At 59.1% G+C, this 18,670-nt stretch overlaps 2 protein-coding genes across 3 annotated transcripts in view; both read left to right on the top strand.

The window, feature by feature from the left end:
• The first annotated feature begins 10,797 nt into the window (after positions 1 to 10,797).
• ATP5MC2 (ATP synthase membrane subunit c locus 2) lies at positions 10,798 to 13,093 on the top strand. Its single transcript, XM_049818697.1, has 5 exons — positions 10,798 to 10,857; positions 11,662 to 11,735; positions 12,292 to 12,369; positions 12,598 to 12,758; positions 12,848 to 13,093. The coding sequence occupies exons 2-5, from the start codon at positions 11,697 to 11,699 to the stop codon at positions 12,960 to 12,962; spliced, it is 393 nt and encodes a 130-aa protein (XP_049674654.1). The 5' UTR covers positions 10,798 to 10,857; positions 11,662 to 11,696; the 3' UTR covers positions 12,963 to 13,093.
• A 658-nt stretch (positions 13,094 to 13,751) lies between these two features.
• Positions 13,752 to 18,670, top strand: part of LOC126046428 (cyclic AMP-dependent transcription factor ATF-7) — a 70,410-nt gene continuing 65,491 nt past the window's right edge. For both annotated transcript variants that reach the window (XM_049818796.1, XM_049818794.1), the window contains exon 1: positions 13,752 to 13,817. The gene's annotated coding sequence lies outside the window, so the exon portion shown is untranslated. The remainder of the gene's footprint in view (positions 13,818 to 18,670) is intronic.

Raw genomic sequence — 18,670 nt, 5'->3', positions numbered from 1 at the left:
CCCAAACACTCACACAGGCACTCAGACGCACGCCTGCACCCCCCCGCCACGTGCACGCGTGTACACAAGTGCCTGTGTAGGCATATACATGCAAACACAGGTACGCGCGTGTACGCACAAGGCTACACGCACATACGCCCACGTGCATATACACACGCGCACGCGCACATGTACACGGGCATTCACGCATGCACATACATGCACGCACACACATGCACGCACAGATGCATATAAACACACACACTGAAACACGCACACATGCACACACAAAAACACACGCATGCACACACAGATGCACACAAATATGCACGCACACACACACACAGATGCACACACATGTACACACACACACAAACACACATGCACACACAGATGCACACAAATGTGCGTGCACAAAGACACATGCACATGCACACAAACACACAGATGTACACATGCACACACACACGTGCACACACACGTGCACACACACGCACACACACGCACACACACGTGCATACACACACGTGCACACAAACACACAGATGTACACACGCACACACACATGCACACACAAACACACAGATGTACACATGCACACACACGTGGACACACACACAAACACACAGATGTACACATGCACAGACACACGCATGCACACACAGATGTACACACATACACACACACAAACACACAGATGTACACACATGCACACGCACACACTCACATACTCTCACACACACTCTCTCACACACACACACTCTCACTCTTACACACACACGTGCACACACTCACACACACACTCACTCTCACACATGCACACTCACACACACTCACTCTCACACTCTCACACACACTCTCACACACACTCACACACTCACACACACTCTCACACTCACACACACTCTCACACTCTCACACTCTCACACACTCACTCTCACACACACACTCACACACACTCTCACACTCTCACACTCTCACACACTCACTCTCACACACACACTCACACACACTCTCACTCTCACACACTCTCACACACACACTCACACACACACACACTCACACACACTCTCCCACACACACTCACACACACTCTCACACTCTCACACTCCCACACACTCACTCTCACACACACTCTCACACTCACACTGTCACACACTCACACACACACACTCTCACACACACACACACTCTCACACTCTCACACTCTCACACACTCACTCTCACACACACACACACTCTCACACACACACACACACTCTCACACTCTCACACTCTCACACTCTCACTCTCACACACACACTCACTCTCACACACACACTCTCACACACTCTCACACTCTCACACTCTCACTCTCACACACACACACACTCTCACACACACACACACACTCTCACACTCTCACACTCTCACACTCTCACACACTCACTCTCACACACACACACACTCTCACACACACACACACACTCTCACACTCTCACACTCCCACACACTCACTCTCACACACACACTCACACACTCACACACTCACACACACTCTCACACTCACACACTCTCACACACACACTCACTCTCACACACACTTTCACACTCTCACACTCTCACACACACACTCACACACACTCTCACACTCACACTGTCACACTCTCACACACACTCTCACACTCTCACACTCCCACACACTCACTCTCACACACACACTCACACACTCACACACACTCTCACACTCACACTGTCACACACTCACACACACACACTCTCACACACACACACACACTCTCACACTCTCACACTCTCACACTCCCACACACTCACTCTCACACACACACTCACTCTCACACACACTCTCACACTCTCACACACACACACTCACACACACTCTCACACTCTCACACACTCACTCTCACACACACACTCACTCTCACACACACACTCACTCTCACACACACTCTCACACTCTCACACACACACACACACTCACACACACTCTCACACTCTCACACTCTCACACACTCACTCTCACACACACACACACTCTCACACTCACACTGTCACACACTCACACACACTCTCACACTCTCACACTCCCACACACTCACTCTCACACACACTCTCACACTCACACTGTCACACACTCACACACACACACTCTCACACACACACACACTCTCACACTCTCACACTCTCACACACTCACTCTCACACACACACACACTCTCACACACACACACACACTCTCACACTCTCACACTCTCACACTCTCACTCTCACACACACACTCACTCTCACACACACACTCTCACACACTCTCACACTCTCACACTCTCACTCTCACACACACACACACTCTCACACACACACACACACTCTCACACTCTCACACTCTCACACTCTCACACACTCACTCTCACACACACACACACTCTCACACACACACACACACTCTCACACTCTCACACTCCCACACACTCACTCTCACACACACACTGTCACACACTCACACACACTCTCACACTCTCACACACTCACTCTCACACTCTCACACTCACTCTCACTCTCACCCACGCACACGCGCGCGCAGCACACCCCGCCCCCCGGCGCGGCGCGAGGCGCCGGTGCCCCGGCGGTGCCTCAGCCGCAGCCCGGCCCGCAGCGCTCCCGCCCCCGCCGCGGGCCCGCCCCCCCCCCGCCGCCGCCGCCGCCGCCGCCGCCGCGCCCCCCCCCCCGCCCCGGCCCCGCCGTCGCCCCGGCAACGGTCGCCGTGGAGCCCGCAGCATCCCCCGGGGCCCGCGGCGGGGGGGTCACACCGCCCCTGGGGGTCACAGCCGCCGGGGGGGGGGGGGTCACACTCACGGGGGGGTCCCACTCGTACGGGGTCCCACTCACATTGGGTGTCACATGCTGGGGGGGGCACATTTGCGTGGGAGGGGTCACACCCACGTGGGGGGGTCACACTCTTGGGGGGTCGCACTCGTGCAAGGGGGGGTCACACCCACATGGGGGGGTCACACTCTTGGGGGTCACACTTGGGGGATCACACTCGCGGGGGGTCACAGTCACATGGGGGGGTCACACTCGCATGGGGGTCACACATACAGGGGAGAATCCCACTTGCACACGGAGCTCACACGTGGGGGGACACACTCGCACGGGGGGGTTATCGCTCTCGCACGGGGGGATCACACTTATAGTGGGGGAATCACGCTTGCACGGGGGGGACGCTTGCACGGGAGGATCATACCCACACGGGGGGGTTCACGCTCACACGGGGGGGTCACACTCACACGGGGGGGTTCACGCTCACACGGCGGGGTCACGCTCACACGGCGGGGTCACACTCACACGGGGGGGTCACACTCACACGGCAGGGAATCACGTTCACACAGGGGGGAAAAGGGAAACGGAGAAAAAAGGAAAGAGGAAAACGGGGGGAAAAGGAAAGAATAAAGGGAAAAGGGAGAAGAAGAGAAACTAATTCTGCTACATTTTTAGTGACAAAAAGCCGCAAATCCCCGTTTTTTGCCACACCCTGGGCTCATGCGATGAGCTGGCCGGTCTCAGCTTCCCAGCCCGTTGCCGGCACAGTGGGCGTTTGGGGCAGACGCTGGGGGTTTTGCCCCAGTTTGAGGGGGTTTAGCCCCAAATTTATTCCTGCTTCCCTGGTGCGGCTGGGAAAGCGGGGTTTTCTGCTTGGGGCCTGGGGTTACTGTCCCAGTACTGGGAGTTTTTAACCAAAATTGAACCAAAATTCAGTCTGGCTTTCCTGGCGCTGCTGGGAACGAGGTGGGTGTTTGGGCTCGGAGGCGGCCCAGGTTGGGGGGGTCGTCCCCAAATTTCCCCCTGCACCCCCAGGGCTCTCCCGGTCTCGGGGCAGGGGGGGCAGCTCTGGCCGGGCTTGGGCAGGGCAGGGCAAAGTGCCGAGGTTGGATTGGTCCAGAAGCCAAATAACCTTCTTAGGATTGGTCTGGGGGGCTGCTGACATCACCGGCTTGCTAAGAAAACTGATGACATCATCAAGGCAAGCAGTGACATCACCTCTTCCACTCCATGGCTGCAGGTCTGGACCAGACACCCCGGTGATGGGCGTTCGCTGCTTGCGTTGCTGGCGGGGTGGCCTGAGCAAAAGGGGGAAGGCTGATCTTCCCCTGCCTCGGCAGCACCAGTAAAATCCGCCCCCCCCCACGCCCCGGAATATTTGTGCCAAATAAAGGGCAGCAAATAAAGAGGACGTGGGGGGTCCCCGAGGGGTCCCCGGGACTGCGGAGCCGGCGGTGGCGGTGACCTGCCTCCCACGCGGGGGAAATCTCCTTCGTTAGCGGTGGAAAACAGCGGTGCGGGCATGAAAAGGCAGCGATAATATTTTATTTGTGCCTTTTTACGAGGCTGGCTCTTGAAAGCCGCCCTGGCACAAGGAGGGGAGCGTGATATATTGGTGGCTGCCGGAGAGGTGGAGCGTGACGGTGCCGGAGGAGAAACGCGTGGCCGGTCTGTCCCCCCCTGCCCCAACGCTGCAAATCCTGCCGGTGTCCCCAGCTGCGAGATGTTGTCCTCAGATGTGTCCCCCCAGAGGGTTGCAGACACCAGCCCTGGGCCCCAGGGTGCCCCCGTTCTCAGCCAGCGTCCCTCAGCCAAGGCATGTCCCCAGGTCTGAGGCACTGTCCCCAACCCAAGAGACCATTCCCAGGTCCAAGACACTGTCACTTGACCCCAGACGTGACTCCAGGTCCAAGACACCGCCCCAAAATGCTCCTTGCAGGTCCAAGACACTGTCGCTCAACCCAAAGACACCGCCTCCCATCCCCAGCTACCATTCCCAGGTCCAAGAGCCTTCCCTTGTCCCAAGACTCCATCCTCCAACCCAAGACATGTCCCCAGCTCCAAGGCGTTGTCCCCTACCGGGGACACCATCCTCCCGTCCAGGGCACTCCCGAGACCCTGCCCCAGGTCCGAGACCCTCTCCTTTGACCCAAGACACGTCCCCGGCTCTACGACACCATCCCAAGACACCAACCCCGTGCCTAAGATACGGTCCTCAGCCTGAGAGACCATCCCCAGGTCCAAGACATTGTCCCCAAGTCATGTTCCGAGGTCCAGGACACCATCCCCGAACTTGGACGCGTCCCCACGTCCGAGATGCCGTCCCCAGCCCAAGGCATGTCCCCAGGCAGGAGATGCCGGAGAGCTGAGGGGCAGGCAGGGAAGCAGGCAAGCAGCAGGCAGGGGTCTGGAGGGCAGAGAGGAGCTGCAGGGTGACATGGAAAAGCCAAACCTCTCGCTTTCCAACAGCAAAACCCCTCGGGAAAGCGGCACGGTCACCCCAGCACAGCCTCATACCTGCCGCCGGAGAATCCCCACCGGCTGGGCTGGGCTCTCCTCACCTTCCTGACAACCCTTCTCAGGGGGACTAAAACGAGCCGCAAGCCCCCAGTAAATCGCTGTCCTCTGCCTGTGGCACGTCCCGCGGCACCGGCGTCCCGGCCGGACAGACGATATCTATAATCCTGCCGTGCTGTCGGAGTAAATCTCGCGGCTCTCCCAGCATCGCCGAGACCCCAATAAATATCTCCATTTCCTGCTGTCCTGGAGGGAAGATCTGATCAGCTTTTAAATGTCAAACGTAAAGTAAAGTTTGTCATAAAAAAGCCTGTAAAAAAAAGAAGAAAATACCCCGCCAAGGCGGGCCGGGAGCCAGAACGGAGCATGGCAGCATCCGAAGGCGCTGGGGGATGTTTTGGGTACCCTGTCCCCGTCGTTGTGGGGTGGGGGGGACACCCATTTTAACACTCTCCACCCCAAAAAGGCTCTGTCAAGCCGCTGCTCCCGGGATGAGAGGGGACAGGGATGGCGTGGGTGCAGTGGGGGGGGTGTTAAGGGTGTTTTTGCAGCGTGATTTGGTTGGCATCCCAAATCCCAACGGCTAAATTAGGCGCATCCCAACCCTTCACCAGCACCACCAGGGGAGCCAAAAAACCCCCAAATCCCCCCTAAAAGACATCCCCCCTCAGTTTTTTCTCCCCGCCTGGCTCGCCAGCCGCTAATTCCCCTCCATTTTAATGCTTCCCATGACGCCATCCCATTTGGGCTCTTCTGAATCATGTCGTTTCATGTACTAATTAAGCAATAAGACACAACAGGGCATGGATTTATGGGGCCGTATTTCACGCATAGGTGTGCGGTGGCACCGCGCGGCCGCGAGCGCTTCCCTGCAGCCGCAGCACCCTCCTCGTGTGGCTGCGGCACCCAAGGGTCCCGGCTACCACCCTGGGGGTCCCGGTTGCCACCCTGGGGGTCCTCCTGGCTGCCATCCCAGAGCTGGTCGTGCCCCGTGGTGCAAACACGGGTGGGGAAAGTCCCCGCTGGAGCACCACGGAGGAGGCAGGAGGTGGGAGATGCAAGGGGAGGTGTTGAGCACCCAAGGGTGCTGCCCTGATGGCAGAGGGTGGGGGTTTTGGGTGCTTCGTGGGGGCGGCGGGCGCTCTGGGAGTGGTGGGGTGAGCACTGCCGCTCCGCTCCTGCGCAGCATCCGCCTGGCTCGATGCATGCCGTGTCCCTCTGTCTGGATGCCACCCTGGGGACCCTGGCTGGGCATCCAGCCTGGATGCCACCCGAATCTGGGGACAGCAGAGCCAGGTCGGGTGCAGGATCACGCACGCGTGCCACTTAGTGTCACCCGCAGCCCGGTGTCACTCACAGCCCGGTGTCACCCGCTGTCCAGAAATGGGCCCGGTCCTGGCACGGCTGGACCATCACTGCCCTCTACCCTCCCGTGGCAAAACGGCAGCCGGCCCCTGGCACCACACCGACCCCGCTGCACCCTGGGTCAGGCCCTGGGGACAGGAGGACCGGCGAGGGAGACGTCCCCGGGGCTGGGGTGGGAGGTGGGAACCGGGGGCAGTGATGCCTGGGATCCAGCTGTGGGTATGACGGTGACCCCCCCGATCCAGCTGTGCAGGTATGACGGTGATCCCTGGGTTCCAGCTGTGGGTGTGACGGTGGTCCCTGGGACCTAGCTGGGGGTGTGATGGTGGTCCCTGAGATCCAGCTGTGCTGGAATGATGGTAATCTTTCGGATCCAGCTGTGGGTATGATGGTGACCCCCGCGATCCAGCTGTGGGTGTGATGGTGGTCCTAGGATCCAGCTGTGGGTGTGACAGTGATCCCTGGGATCCAGCTGCGGGTATGACGGTGACCCCCCCCAATCCAGCTGTGGGTGTGATGGTGGTCCCTGGGTTCCAGCTGTGGGTGTGACAGTGACCCCCTCCAATCCAGCTGTGCAGGTATGATGGTGATCCCTGGGTTCCAGCTGTGGGTGTGACGGTGGTCCCTGGGACCTAGCTGTGGGTGTGATAGTGATCCCTGAGATCCAGCTGTGCCGGAATGATGGTAATCTTTCGGATCCAGCTGTGGGTATGATGGTGACCCCCGCGATCCAGCTGTGGATGTGATGGTGATCCCTGGGATCCAGCTGTGGGTATGATGGTGACCCCCCGCGATCCAGCTGTGGGTGTGATGGTGATCCCTGGGATCCAGCTGTGGGTATGATGGTGACCCCCGCGATCCAGCTGTGGGTGTGATGGTGATCCCTGGGATCCAGCTGTGGGTATGATGGTGACCCCCGCGATCCAGCTGTGGATGTGATGGTGATCCCTGGGATCCAGCTGTGGGTATGATGGTGACACCCACGATCCAGCTGTGGGTGTGACAGTGACCCCCCCATCCAGCTGTGCGGGTGTGGCATGGCCGGGCGATGCAGGGGTGCCTGTGCTCACACCCACGGGGGGGTTGTGTGTGTGTGTGAGCCGTTGTGCCCGGTGTGGGTGACTGTCCCTCCACCGCCTGTCACCGACCCTCCGGACGCAGGGGGGGATCCCCCCGGGCCCCCAAGCCCCCCTCCCCCGGTCCCTCGGGGGGGGTCTGTCGGGGCGCGGGGGCGGTGGGAGGCAGCCCCGTCCCCTCCCCGTCCCCGTTCCCCCGGGTCCCCGCGGGGCCGGTCCCGCTCCCGCCGCCGCCGCCGCCTCATTAGGATGCAGCGCGGGCGGCGACTGCGCCAGCACCGGGCCGGGGCCGGGGACCGGGAGCGGGGAGAGGGACGGGGACCAGCACCCCCCCACCGCCCCCCCCCCCCCGAGGACACCCAGGAAGCCCCCCCCGTGCCCACCCCCAGCCCTCTGAGCCCCCTTAGGCAGCCGTAAGCCCCCCCCCACGTGCCACCCACTAACCCCCCCATCCTCCATACACCCCCCCATTGCAGCCCCCCAACACCCACCGCACCCCTACTCCCACCTCCAAGCCCCCCCCCCACCCCCCGCCACAATTAACAGCATCCCCTCAGTCCCCACCATTCCCCAGTCGTGCCTCAGTTTCCCCACCCAGCGCCAACCCCCCCACCCCAAACCCCCCTCAGCCCCAAAAGTGGGAGACCCCCCCCCTCCACTCCTCCACCCACCCAGAGCGGCGGCCGCCGTCACGCCACGGCGGCTTTGCAAATCCCGCTATTAATCGCAAGGTCAAAGCCATTACGGTGATATTAAAACCATCAGAGCCCACGGGGGGGGCTGGGGGGGCTGGGGGGGCCCTCCTCGATTCTTCCCCCCCCACACTCCCGGCTCGACGGCTTTGGAGGCGCGCACAGAACATTGCTTTTTAATTTAAGCCGTTAAGGTCAGTGGCAGCAAATGGAGCCGAGGTTTAAATCAGGGAATAAAAAAAAAAAAAAAGGGAAAAGGAGGAAAAAAAAGAAGAGGGGGGAGGAAAGGCGGACAAAGACGGACGGACGGACAGGCCGCAGCGGAGCTTCTGGGGGGGCTGAGGGGTGGCGTGGGGCTGGGGCCGCCCCGGGGCTTTGAGGGGGTTAGAAGGGGTAAGTGGGGCAGTGGGGTGGGTTTGGGGGAGGGTGAGCCGGTGGTCTGGGGTGCCCTGGTGGGTGATTTGGGGTGCGGGGTGTCTGGGGGCTGCGGGCAGTGGTTTGGGGGGGGGGGGGGAGCACCTACTTGGGGGCACCCACCTGCCCACCCACACCCGGGCGGGCACTGACACACGCCTCGCACACGTGTGTCCCTGTGCAAGCCCCCTGTGCACGCACACCCCCGTGTGCACGCGCCCCCCCCCCCCCCCCCCGTGTGCGCACCCCCCCGGTGTGCACGCACACACAGAGCCCTGTGTGCACGCCCCCCCCCCCCGTGCACACACCCACACAACGTGCACACCCCTGCGCGCACATCGCACGCGCGCTACGCGCCCCCCCCCCGCGCACACCCACACGCTCACAGCCCCGCGCACACGTGCTCACACCCACCCCCGCGCTCACACCCACGTGCACGCACAGCCCCACGCACAGGCACCCCTCGCACACGTTCCACGCACACGGAGCCCCCCGCGCTCCCCCCGCGGCGGCAGGGCAGGGCTGATGGATGGCCTCCTTTCAATCCCGGCTCCTCGTTATTGATTTTCCTTTAATGAAAGTTAATTATAACAATGATTTAATTAATAGCGGCTCTCTCTGCCTTTATGGCTTCCCGCATTAGGGCTGCCCATAAATACGGCTGCCTGACAGCCCGCGCAACACCGCCGCCCCGCACCCCACCCTGGGGTGACACCGTGTGTCCCCCACATCAGGGGGGGCCTCCGGCTCCTGGGGGTGACGTTGCCCCCCCCCCACGCTCTGGGGGGCCCCCAGTCCTCCAGCACCCTGGGGTGACATGCCCCCCCCCCCCCCCGGGGTGACACGATGCCCTCCTGCCCTCACACACCCGTGCACCCTCCTTGCACACACCCGTGCAAACACACGCAGGTAAAGCACACGGACCACAGCGATGCCCATGCACGCGCACGCACACCCCCCCACGTACACACACCTGGGCGTGTACACGTGTGTCACACGTGCGCACACCCACGTACACACACCTGGGCATGTACACGTGTGTCACACGTGCGCTCACCCACACACCTGGGCATGTACACGTGTGTCACACGTGCACACACCCACGTACAAACACCTGGGCACGCACACGTGTGTCACACCCACATACACACACCTGGGCATGTACACGTGTGTCACACGTGCGCACACCCACGTACACACACCTGGGCATGTACACGTGTGCACACCCCCACATACACACACCTGGGCATGTACACGTGTCACACGTGCGCACACCCACGTACACACACCTGGGCACGCACACATGCGCACACCCACGTACACACACCTGGGCATGTACACGTGTGTCACACGTGCGCACACCCACACACCTGGGCATGTACACGTGGGTCACACGTGCACACACCCACGTACACACACCTGGGCACGCACACATACGCACACCCACATACACACACCTGGGCATGTACACGTGTGTCACACGTGCGCACACCCACACACCTGGGCATGTACACGTGTGTCACACGTGCGCACCCCCACGTACACACACCTGGGCACGCACACGTGCGCACACCCCCACGCACATGTGTGTCACATGTGCACACACCCACGTACACACACCTGGGCACGCACATGTGTACACCCCCCCCCACGTACACACACCTGGGCACGCACACGCGTGTCACGCGTGCACCCCCCCCGCACCCACGGGCACACTTCCCCCCCCCGCACGCAGCGCCCCTCGCCGCCGCCAGGGGGCGCGGTGCTCGGCCCCGCCCCTTTCCTCCAGACCCCGCCCCCTCCTCCCGGCCCCGCCCCCGCGCCCCACCTCCCCATACAGGGCGCGCAGCCCCCGGCCCCGTCACCTCCCGGCCCGCAGGCGGCGCCGCGGGGCGGGCGGCGCTCTGGGCGGCGGCATCCCGTCGCCTCTCAGTGGTGCTTCCGGTTGCGCCTGCGCACTGGGTACCGCCGCGACCTGCCCGCCGCCGGTACGCCAGGTGAGCGGCCGCGGCGGGCCGGGGCCTGAGGCGGGAGGTAGAGACCCCCCCCCTTGGTGGGGACAAGGGGAAGGGGAGAGAGACGCCCCCCTCGGGAGTGGGGGAGGGCGACAGAGTTCTGGGGTGTGTGGGAGGGGAGGCCCCCGCTCAGGAGTGGGGGACAGCGAAGAGAGACCCGCCCCGGGTGGGGACACGGCGGGTGATTCCCCCCCATCCCCCCAAGGAGCTGGTTGGGGCATCCCCTCTCTGAGTTTTGGGGTGACAACTTCCCCCCCCCCCCCAACTGAGTTTTGGGGTGACCCCCCCCACTGTTTTGGGGCAACATCCCCTTACGCTGCCTTCTGAGGTGACCCTCCCCTCCACGCTGGGGTTTTGCCCTCCATGCTCTGTCCTCTCCGGCCCTCATGTCCCCCAGAGTTGGGGGTCCCCAGGCCGTGACCCCCCCCCACCAGCCCCGGGAGGCAGGGCTGAGGCGGGATCCCCAGGGCCTGTCCTGCCTGCTGGGGAGCAGGGACCTCGTAAGCATCTATTGCCCCTCAGGTGGGTGAAATCCCCCAGGATCCTGCACTGGAGCAACTCCAGGACCCCAAATTCCTGAGCCCCAAACTGCTACCGTGGTGCTACTCAGCCAGGAGCTGTCACCTGGGTGACAAAGACATGTCCTGCCCTGCCGTTCCCGCATGGCTCAGACCTCCTGTGTGTCCCCAAGTCCCCTGCCTGTCCCCAGGGGCCATCCCGCATTCGTGAGGCTGGATCCCACGTGCTGCGGCTCTTCACACCCTGGTGTCTGTGTGTCTCTTCCAGCCGTGTCCCACACGTGTGTCCCTCCGTCCCTCGCCATGTACGCCTGTGCAAAGTTCGTCTCCGCTCCTGCGCTAGTGAGTAGTGACAAGCCTCTCCTTCGCCCTCAGTGTCCCCTCTGCGGGATGAGGGTATGCAGGGGATAACGTGTGGCCCCCTCGGGGACAGGAGGAGAGGTTTGGGGACACTTTTGCACATTTAGAGCCACCCTGGACTGCCCTGAAGGCAACTGGAGCCCTGAGCGCTCAGCCGCTCTGCTTAAAGATCATTTGCCTTCCCTGGATGGTTACTAATTACCCACGTGGAGGTGGATATGGTGCCAGGAGTAAAGCGCCTTTGGCTGGGTGCTGGCTTCGGCAGCATGCAGGATCCATATGCTGATCCCTGTGGCCTTGGGGTGCCTGTGGCAGGGCCGTGGGGTGCCCAGGAGCTCCTCTTTGCTGCTGGGTGCCAGGACAGGCTCTCCCGTCTGGGTGCTGCTGGCTCACAGGGCACCCTATGGGGCTGAGCAGGTTTGGGGGGTAGCAGAGGTGGCAGCGGTGGCCTCAGGCGACCTCTGGGTGGAGTTTTGCTGCCTTGAGGAAGCGCGGGGTAGGGCTTCCCACCCAAATCTGAGGGTTCTGTGCCTTGTAGGTGAGGAGGAGCTCACGGGTGCTGTGCCAGCCCCTCTCTGCCTCCGTCCTGAGCAGACCTGAGGCCCAGACAGAGCAGGTAACATGCCCACCTTGGACTGCGAGACACGGGGGGGGGGAGGCGGCAGGGGGTGCTGGGGTGTGCTGAGCACCAGCCCTGGGAGGGGCACAGGGAAGCAACTGTGCCCCCTGTCCGCTCTGGGGCTCCCCAAGAGGCTGCAGGGAGCTCGATGGGGGGAAACTGAGGCCCCTGGGGGGGGGCTGGGCTGAGCTTCCCCCCCTCTTGCCCACCCTCCTGTCCCCCCAGGCACGGCCGAGCGCCCACCGGGCCATCCAGACGAGTGCAGCCCACCGGGACATTGACACCGCCGCCAAGTTCATCGGTGCTGGCGCTGCCACCGTGGGGGTGGCCGGTTCTGGTGCTGGCATCGGCACTGTCTTCGGCAGCCTCATCATCGGCTACGCCAGGTCGGGGGGGGGACGACACCAGGGGGGTGGAAATGGGGGGGTTGGGGGCTGGCTGTGCCCCCGCTGACCAGCCTCTCGTCTCCCCACAGGAACCCCTCACTTAAACAGCAGCTTTTCTCCTACGCCATCTTGGGCTTTGCCCTCTCCGAGGCCATGGGGCTCTTCTGCCTCATGGTGGCCTTCCTCATCCTCTTCGCCATGTGACAGAGACGGTGACAGAGCCGGCACCCTGCCGTGCCCAGTCCCATGCCCAGCCGTGAATGCCGGCTAGGGGGTAGGTGAGAGCTCTGGCCCTGCCATGGGTGGGAGGCGAATAAAGACGGTTTGATAACGGGCTCTCAGCTCCTCGTGTCTCCTTGGTGGCCCTGTCCTGTGTCACTTGCCCGTGACACAGCGCAGCACCGGACCACACTACCCTGGCCTCGCTTTCTCCCTCCCCCTTGGGGAGGTGGCAGTGTCCCCAGAGGTGACACCAAGTGCCTGGAGCTGAGTCCTGCTGCCACCCTGAGCCTTCAGCCACGTCCCCGAGGGGACGTGGACATCACCGATCCCTGGGGACAGCCAGGAGGTCCCCAGGGTCACCTTCCATCTATCCCTGCCCGGGGACATCACCCCCTTAGGAACACCTCAACAGCGACCAGCCGCCTGGCAGCCCCAGGAGCTGGGGTCTGGGCTGTCCCCGGGTGTTGGGGTGCTGGTATCAGGGGTGTCCCGTTATCGGGGTGTATGGAGGGCCCCCCCTCCCCGGGCGCTCTCTCTGTCCTTCCCCCCTCCCCGAGGCCTCCCTCCCTCTCTGACCACGCCCAAGGGGGCATGGCTAGCCCCTCCCCGTTATCGGCGAGACCCCGCCCCCGAGCCCCCTCCTATTGGCCCCGGCGCCGTTTTACCTTCCCCTCGGGTTCTCGCGAGAGTCTCGCGCGTGAGGGCGGGTGGAGGAGGTGTCGGGGGGGGTGGGGGGGGCGGGGGTGGTTCGCTGAGAGGGGAGGCGGGAGCACCAGCGCGAGAGGCAGCCAGCGCGAGGCCCCGGCGGCGGCGCGGCCCTGCCCGGCCCTCCCTCAGGTAACCGGTAGCGTCCGGGCTCGGTGTGCCACGGGGCCCACCCGGGCGGTGGCGGTGGCGAGAGTTAGACGGCGGGGCAGCCACCGGGGGAGCCGCGGGGAGCCCCCGGTCGGCCCCTCCCCCCCCCCCCACCCCACAACTCTCCCCGAGTTTTCGTGAGGCAGCCGCTCTGCCCTCTCCCGCCCCTTTCCCTGAATGACAGTCCCCGCAGGCCAATCGGCTCGCCGCCAGTCCCGGAGTGGCGGGCGCCGCGACCAATGGAGGCTTTAGGAGGGCGCCGCGAGGGGGTAAGCCCCTCCCTAGGTGGGCGGGGCTGCTGGAGGCAGTGAGGGGCCCGGGCGGTGCCTGAGGGGGGGAGCCCGGAGGCCAGGGGGGCCCCGGGGTGGGGGGAAACCCGGGGAAATGGAGGGTACTTGGGGGGCTAGGGGTGGAGGTGTGGGGAGGTCAGCGGGATACGGGACGTCAGGAGTATGGGGGGGAGGTCTGCGGGGGGGACACTTCGGGTGGGGGCCTTGGGGGGGTCTTGGAGAATATGGGGGGGGCTTGAGGGATTGCAAATAGGGGGTGGGTGTCTCGAGGGGGCCTTAAGGTTTGCAGATGGGGGGGGGGTTAAGGGGAGGGGCGTCATGTGGTGGGAGTCAGGAGAGAACCCTGGAGAGGTTTTGGGGAGTCTTGAGGGACTGCACACACACACACACACACACACGGGGGGGGGGGGGGTCTCGAGGGCTGGAGAAGCTTTGGAAAATGAGAGAGAATTGCATGGGGGGGATGTCTTTGGAGATTGTAGATATGGGAGACTCTTTGGTATGCAGGTCCTGGGGGACCCTGAAAAGATATGGGGCGTCCTGGGGGATGGCAGATACAGGGACCTCAGGGGTTAGAGGAGCCTCAGAAGGGATTGTGTGTGGGACCCCCTGAGGTGAAAGTGCTGGGGGAACCCCTTTAATTGGGACTCTGTCCTGGGTGAAGAGGGGTTTGGGCTCGGCCTGGTGGCTCCTAACTGTTTTGGGGCAGCTGGGGAGGATCCAGGCCTATATGTAGGGGCTCCCAGCGGTAAGCAGATGTGTAAAGGATGTGGAGGGGTTGGAGGTGCTCATGGGGGTGAGGTGGGGAATAGGGTGTAGGCTGGGGTATGGCTGTGGATCTGCAGGGTGTTGGGAGGCAGGGGACTTTCAGCCCCATGCAGTCCCAGGTGGACCAGTGACTCCCACAACACTGAGTAAAGGAAGACATGCAAACAGCAGGAATTAGAGAATTAAGTAGTTTCTTCTGAAGTCTGAAACAGTGGTTAATTCTCACTGGAGCACTTCGAGAGCTCAAAGTTCTGAGAGCTTGTTGAAGCGGTGAGATTTCACCGTGCACTTGCTCATCTGCCACTGGTGCCATGGAATCTGTTGCCTCTCAGTAGCTCCAGCTTTGCGAGCACAACCTGGGTTACGTCTCCAAGCTGTTTTGTTCCTACTGCCAGAAGTGTTGGTATGGAGTCCCTCAAACGTACTAAGGAAAAGAGATCGGCTGGTTCAGATGTGAGATGAAATGCGTGTGACAACAAAAACTCCTTGTTCTGCTCAGCTTTCGTTGTTTTGCTCTTTCTGTCTGTCACCTCTTTTTCACCAAGTCCCATCGTTGTCTTTCTTTATGAAGCTATCACTTCTTTCCCTGCTCAGGTCCCTTGAAAGACAACATTTCAATTTAACGTTCAGGAGTACAACGTAAAAGTGTCGTTAACACTTCAGCGGACATCCCAATTTATTTTGCCTTACTAGAGTGCTTGCTGGGCAGGGACTTTCTTCTGACAGGCACGGTCTGAAGGAGTTGTCTAGTTCTTCGCAAACTGCTTTTAAAATAGTTATCACTAAAATGCAGTCATTTCTGGAGAGGAATTCAGCAGCAGTTCTCAACCACTGGCTTTGTTGAACAGTTTTTTTGGATTGGGGTTTTCTCAGCAGAGACTAAGAATAACTTCACTGTTTGAATGTGGAGGAGAAGTTTGTGGGAGGTGGATTGAACAGCCAGATTCTCGTTTGGAAAATGAGTAGGGTTAACATCCTTGGTCCTTGTTTCCTTGAAGTGAGAGATCATATTCACCTTCTGTGACATGAGTGGGGTAATGACTGTTGCCAGCTGTAATCACTTTGAGGGCTGGAGAGTGCTGGAGTGCTTGTTTGCTCTTAGTGTTAAAAACAAACAAACAAAAAAGGTGTGGGTTCAGCTGGTGGAAGCAGCTAGTCAGCAATCGACCTGCGAGGTTTGTAATGATTACCTGTGGCCAGGATGGTCTTTTCTCAGAAGAGTGTTTTATTTCTGATCCTAGAAGTTGGTTGGGAATTGAGAATTAGGAGGCTATTTTAGTATCCGATAGACCTCACTGCTTTGAGAACTTTAATGCAGCCATGAATTTCCTTAATTGCATGCCAATCCTTTGGTTATAACTAATTGTAGTATGTTAAACACTTCCTCTCCTTTTTGGCACTTGCCTGTCAACTAACTGTAAAAAATTATCATGTCCACCTTACTTACCGCTTAGCCAAACTAGGCATCTAGTTATTTTAATCTTTCCTTGTAAATCAATCCCTCCAGCTGCTTAACTGTATTTTCCTGAATGCTTTCCAATTTGCCAATATCCTTCTGATACCGAATAGCTTGGAGTTGAACGTGGTTTGCATCAGAGTGCTGGAGATGGGGACTTTCCCTCCTTGCTCTCTGTCTGCTCAGATTATAAGAAGGGAAAGCTTTATGCAAACTTTGTGAAGGTGTTAAACCTCCCACTTGCAATTTGTCTTTTGCTCTAAGTTAACTTTTCCCTGTCGAGGGATATTTCTAATATTAGTTTCTACTTGTTCTTGCTCATATTTCTATTTTCTCAAGGTTCCTTATTTTCCAGTCTTCTCCAGCATTTCCCACCGTATGTATTTAGTGCTCTGATTTTCTTTCTCTGTGATTTATGAAGATGTCACGTGAAAATGAACTTGCCGTTGAGCCTTGCTGAGTCCCCCTGTTAGATGCTGAGCCCACCTTGGTACTTTGCAAGTGTTATTACTCTTTTTAAGCTGGTTGATGGGACTGTTGCTAGTCTGAGTTAACTTGGAAGCGCTGTACAATCCACGTGGCACGACTGTGATGGTGATTGCATAGGTATGCCGTGTAGGAAGACGGCAAAAATAAAAGGACGTGGCTTAAAAAAGAAATCAAACTTCACGTTAATTTCTTTGTTACCATCTTTTCCGAAACCCCTCAGAGCCCAACTGGAAGAGACGCTGACTGGAGGATGTTCTCGGGATGGCTGAAAGGGGTTTGTGGACGTGGCATGGGGCAGGCAGGAAATTTCCCTTGCCTGTTTTGAAAGATGGGGAAGTTTGAGAGAGGAAGTGTGAGTGGATGGGTGTGAGAGGATGGTTGGGGAGGGGAAGAAACCAAATCCTCCTTTGGTCCTCCTTGAACACGCAGCAGCCTGCTTGCAAAGTCCACCGGTTTCATGTGACGAGGCAGCCAGGAGGAACTGGAGCTCTTCTGAGGGTGTGCAGTGGGGATCAGGGCAACAAGGACACATCCTTGCCCAGAGCAGGTTGCTGCCTCTTTGTGGTGGAAACATTTTTAAAATGGCTTAGTAAAATACGCTCAGCTTCTGGCAGGCCTCGTGGTGCATGTGTTGTTGTTTTTTTTTCAGCATGTGTTAGTAGAGGATCTCTGGGTTGGATTTTGTTTTGGACACATTTTCTGCTGCATCACATGTGATGCTTTTTCGTGTTCTGTTTGGTTTTATTTATCCTTCTGACTTTCTTGGGGCCCTTTTTTTTTTTTTTTTTTTTAACATTCCTAGCACTGAGAATTGAGGCCAGATTTCCAAAACCGCTCTTCCCCCAGTCATTCAGCACCCAACTATGATGCATTTTGAGAGGAAACGCTGGGAGAAAACTTTTTTTTTTTTTTTTTTTGCAATAGACCTTCGGGAGTGGGGACCTGTTGCTTCCTGTAACTTCATTAATTTTTTTTCCCCCCTTTTAAAGTAATCTAGTTTCTTGGTTTTGGTTTCAAGGAACTTGTGATACAATGGGTGAATGCTGAGTAGTGTAGGCTGAACAGACATGTAAGCAAGGGTTTCCCTGGGGAGCTAGAAATGGTTTCTGTTTGGTGTAGAGGTGTGTAGGAAGCTGCCTATAGAGACTAAAGCAAGAGCACGTTTATAGTCTCGCTTTATTTTGAATATAAAACTGAGGTTTTAATCAGCCTTCACAATATTTGTCACACTTTTTTGTCTGGCTGATGAATTCCTACATCATGTCACTTGTCCTCAGCGAATCTCTTAATTCTGCTCCTCCGCTTCTTCAAATTGCTTTGCCCAGATCCAAAAAAGTTAAGCCTTAACCTGCGTGCAGTCTTGCTCTGCTGGCAGAAGCAGTTGGAGCAGGAGTTTGAGGCTGGCTGAGCTGTATCTGTGGCCTCAGTCCTCCTCCAAGCAATGCACACGCAGACGCGTAAGCTGCGAGACCGGGCCATGGAGAGCACGCATGCTGGAGGACACCAGGATTTCCTAATTTACAGCCCTTGGAGGTGCTGGTATCCAGAGAGGTTCTCCTCCAAGCTGCTCGTTGATATTCATGTACTTGGGTTTGTTCTCCCTCTTTAGAGCTGATATTTACAGTGTGTTTTGCCGCAATTAGTGTTGGCTCGTGGGAGTTTGGCTTAATTGCTTCTCTGAAGTTCAATTTCATAATCTTCCAGGAGGCTTCTTGTTGGGTTTTTTTTTCCCACCTCCCTGATACACCTGGTGGGGCACGTGCGATGCAGAAGTCAGCCGTACAGTAGCCTTTATATACCACACGGTGTATTTTAATGCATGCCAAAGTTTG

The sequence above is a fragment of the Accipiter gentilis genome, chromosome 16, assembly GCF_929443795.1.
Source record: "Accipiter gentilis chromosome 16, bAccGen1.1, whole genome shotgun sequence".
Lineage (NCBI taxonomy): Eukaryota > Metazoa > Chordata > Aves > Accipitriformes > Accipitridae > Astur > Astur gentilis.
This window is presented reverse-complemented; position numbering and strand designations above follow the sequence as displayed.